The 3,886-nt window shown below is 34.3% G+C and overlaps 1 protein-coding gene across 1 annotated transcript; it reads right to left on the bottom strand.

Annotated features, from left to right (window-relative positions):
• Positions 1-693: 693 nt before the first annotated feature.
• Positions 694-3,323, bottom strand: LOC120342472 (uncharacterized). The gene is made up of 6 exons (XM_039411309.2): positions 2,985-3,323; positions 2,266-2,517; positions 1,959-2,152; positions 1,717-1,874; positions 1,204-1,312; positions 694-1,002 (listed from the first exon to the last, which is right to left on the bottom strand). The coding sequence occupies exons 1-6, from the start codon at positions 3,174-3,176 to the stop codon at positions 954-956; spliced, it is 954 nt and encodes a 317-aa protein (XP_039267243.2). The 5' UTR covers positions 3,177-3,323; the 3' UTR covers positions 694-953.
• Positions 3,324-3,886: the final 563 nt, after the last annotated feature.

The following is a 3,886-nucleotide window of genomic DNA, read 5'->3' as shown; positions in this document are numbered from 1 at the left end:
CCGAAAGATGATAATATACCCCATAAACGTTGTAGTTTGTTCTCAAACTTTAAACTGCGCTGAAATGCGAATAAAATCGTTTGCCAATTGTTTTATTTTACAGAAATAGAGATAGGATTAATTCGGCGCCATATCGGGGTTGTCCTGAATGGATCATAATAATTTCGGGTAAAGCTCTGCGATAAACTATTCCTTGTCGCAAATTTATCACCTAGTGAAATTCAAACACGCTATGATTTTGCATTCATTCATGTACAATTACTGCCTATCTTCGATTTATCCGTAAAATTGAGTTAAATTTTATTAGTACGGTAGAATATGAATAAGGGTAACACCAATTAATTGTTCCATTCAATTGGTTCAAGTCATTAGTAATTAGTCATCATGAACTATAGTTATTTTTGCATAATTAGTATGCAGGGTGATAAAAAAGTCTCATAATATGCAACTGTTTCAGAGCACCTTCGTCGAACCCCTGGAACAGCTCCACCGAACCCCAGAGGTTCGATCGAACCCAGTTTAAGAACCACTGGGCTAGGCATTATAGCTCAGATCGTGTTCAATGTTTTTTAATCGGTCATCAGCTATATTTCCTTTTATAAGAGCATTTTGTAATTTTTTTTTTTATAGCGAAAATCCCATTCATTGTGATGTCACAATTCAACAAATAGGCACCAAACGAAACATTGTAGGTTCAATATATATATTTATTGCCGTCAATAAAATACCTCCCATCGTAAATTACAGATACGTATACCAACACAAAACGAAATATATACTAAATTTTGTCCAATTTAATTTTCAGTCCAAAAAAGTCAGCTAGCTTTTAAAATAACAATTTACTTAAAATAAATCATACAAATAGACTCAAGATCAATTCAAATGTATATAGTTGATATGATACGAAATTCTCCCCGATACCAATTCTTTCCGATCTGTACATTTATTTCTATTTAATCGCATGAGTACTTCTCATTTTCATTCACAGTGAGAACAAGAGATCTGTAAAGTATAAATAACATTTCTAGTTAGTAGTTACCATATCAAATAATGTGAGTCTTGACCGCACTCAGTCGTATAAAGATGCAATATTCGACTCCAAAAGTACAGAAACAAAATTTGTCAGGTATTGGCTGTAATAATCCATCCAAGTGGACTTATAATTTTTCGTCACTCAGTTTCGAAAACAGTTTGCAGACTTACTTTGCATCAGTTCCGGTTTCACCCAACCCATAATACCCTGCGCCACTAACTTCGCACCAGTATCGTCCCGCATCGTTTTCTTGGACACTGTGGATAGCCATATCAAATCCTAGGAAAAAGAAATGATCGGCAATGAATAATTGTTTACTAGTTTAATAACACGACGATTTGACATTTGTCAGTAACTTCAAACAGGTAATATATAGACATAGCCCGTGGATCAACTCTTGCATCAAGGGTTCAATTCATTTAGATTGTCATACATTTCCCAAATTAAAATGGATAAATTCATGTTTAAAGCTCATGCCATTACCAACGAAAAGTAGATGGTCTGTATAACGAAATATTAATTGAAGCTGTAAATTGTGCACTTCATTCAGTTTTAGTATTTTATTAAGAAATTTAATATAATATTATATATATTTATATCGGTTATTTCATACTTCGAGTTGACTTTGCGACTAACAGAATATATATACAGTATTAAAAAAAAATCTTAAGAAACAAACAAACCTGAGAACGAAACTCTATTCTTCCAAGCAGGAGCTATTGTAATATCGGGATTCATGCGATATCGTGATTTTTTATTGTAAATTTGTTCATAAGCATTACCCCATTCATTGGTGGGTCCTTTGTACCATGCGATATCGTCACAGTGATGACCGTCACACCTATATAACAGCCAACAGAAAGATAATGTAAGAGCATGATGCGTCTAACCATTTAACAACTTGCATTCCAAACCATTCGCCAACCTGCATTTCAAAACTATTTTGTCGCCGGGCTGAGATTCTACTAATTCTTTTTCCAGAATTACCCGATTAAATTTTGGCCTCTCTGTGTCGGACTGGAGAACTCGAATCGATACGGATGTCATGTCGGTCCCGAGTTCGTTATTATCGTTCGTCTGTACTTGACACCAGAAATTACGGTTGTCTGTCTTTCGAATCTATAAAAATAACTAATTCCTTTCCTAAATCAATGGTAGCCGTGGTAAAGAAGAGAATTAAAAAATAGAAAGTGATAACACATTTTGTATCGTTGTATACATACAGAACTCACGGATTTGATTATTAGGTCAGCTTTCCCAGATTTCATGGTAATACGATCATCAAAGTCTTCTGAAAATGTTTTAAATGAGCCGCATGATCTGGTATTTAGATCGTAATTTGCACATTTTGCAATCCTTGTGGCAGTCGATGGATTCATACCGACTTTCCAAGTAACTGTCACTTGTTTTTCAGTCGTTGGACAGATTTTGAAATGACAAGGGACAACTGCTGTTTCGCCGAGTAGGACTTTAACTTCGTCATTCTGTGATAAAAAATAACAAACTGCTGACACAGATTATCTCTTGACCTCTTAAAACCATACAACTACAACACAATTGTGAGCTAAAACGGTTTTACATATCTTTTTATATTGCAATTTGCATCATCAAAATTCATGGTTCTAATATAAGTATTCCACAGTTAAAAAAAAATATTATTTCGATCATTTTCACACAGAGCAGAGAATATCAATGCAATCAAATTAAAAGGAATCAAATTTGAAAGTACTTTATTGGGTAATATATATATGTGAAAAACTGAAAATAATCTCTTTTGAGTCCAACAAACTATAAGTTCCTTATTAAAATTATTCAATTTTATGGCAGCAATCAGTATCATCGTCCCTTAGGTACTCGACTTGGACGAAGTATAAGTGACAATATCAAATTTAGCCTCTGTTTCATTGTAGTACTGCAACAAATATTTATTGTTCAGGTATCAAAAACTTACCGAAGTTGACACATATACCAACTCCTCATATAGAAATTTCTGCTCATCCAACTGTTCTTCTACTTTCTCGACGTATTTTTCTGCTTTTTGTTCATATTTGTTCAATTTTGTTTCATAAAGCTCCACAGCCGACTGAGATAAACATGTTTGGGTGACTATGGCAAAAACGAAAGAAATTAACAACCCATCCATCCCGTTTTCACCTTTGTAACCAGTTTGCTTGAAATGAACAACACAGTAAACATTTGCTCCTCATATATAGCCCTGCCCATAGCCAATAAAAAGTCCCATTAAGTCATCATACATTCGATATTCTCGAAAGGGGCTGCCAACGCGTCATAGTTTTTAATATCGGCTTCTTGGTGGTTCGCAGACTGTATACCTAAGTCGCTAATCATTTCTTGACAACATCTGATCGGCGACAATAAGTTGACACAAGGGCGTTTCTCGTTTGCGGTTCTGCCGTCTGTGATTAATTTTTAGTTGTTTGTCACACGGCAATCATCTCTTCTTCATGTACAAGATCAATTTAAAGTAGGAACTGTTCAAAAGCCTACCGCAGATGTGTTTGAATTTGAAAATTTCCCAGTAATATCGAGTAATATTGCGTACTTTTCATTATCAGGACATAATACGTCTATATTTTTTGACGTTTGTTCGTTGCCATGTGCTGATGAATTCAACAACATTGGTGTTGTTGAATAAGATAAATTAGAACGTCCTTTTGCGATTCTCGTCAAGTACAAATAAAATACGTCATCTTTATTAATTTATTTAACACGATTTTATCGCGATTTGTGAAACCAAGATCATACTTACTGATTGATAATCACCTCTGGTATGTAGAAAGGTGAAATGACGTCTCTATTTTGAAAATCATTAAATAAAAATATAGCATTATC

Source organism: Styela clava, chromosome 3 (genome assembly GCF_964204865.1).
Source record: "Styela clava chromosome 3, kaStyClav1.hap1.2, whole genome shotgun sequence".
Lineage (NCBI taxonomy): Eukaryota > Metazoa > Chordata > Ascidiacea > Stolidobranchia > Styelidae > Styela > Styela clava.
The sequence above is the reverse complement of the archived record's forward strand: the minus strand, read 5'-3'. Positions and strand labels throughout refer to the sequence as shown.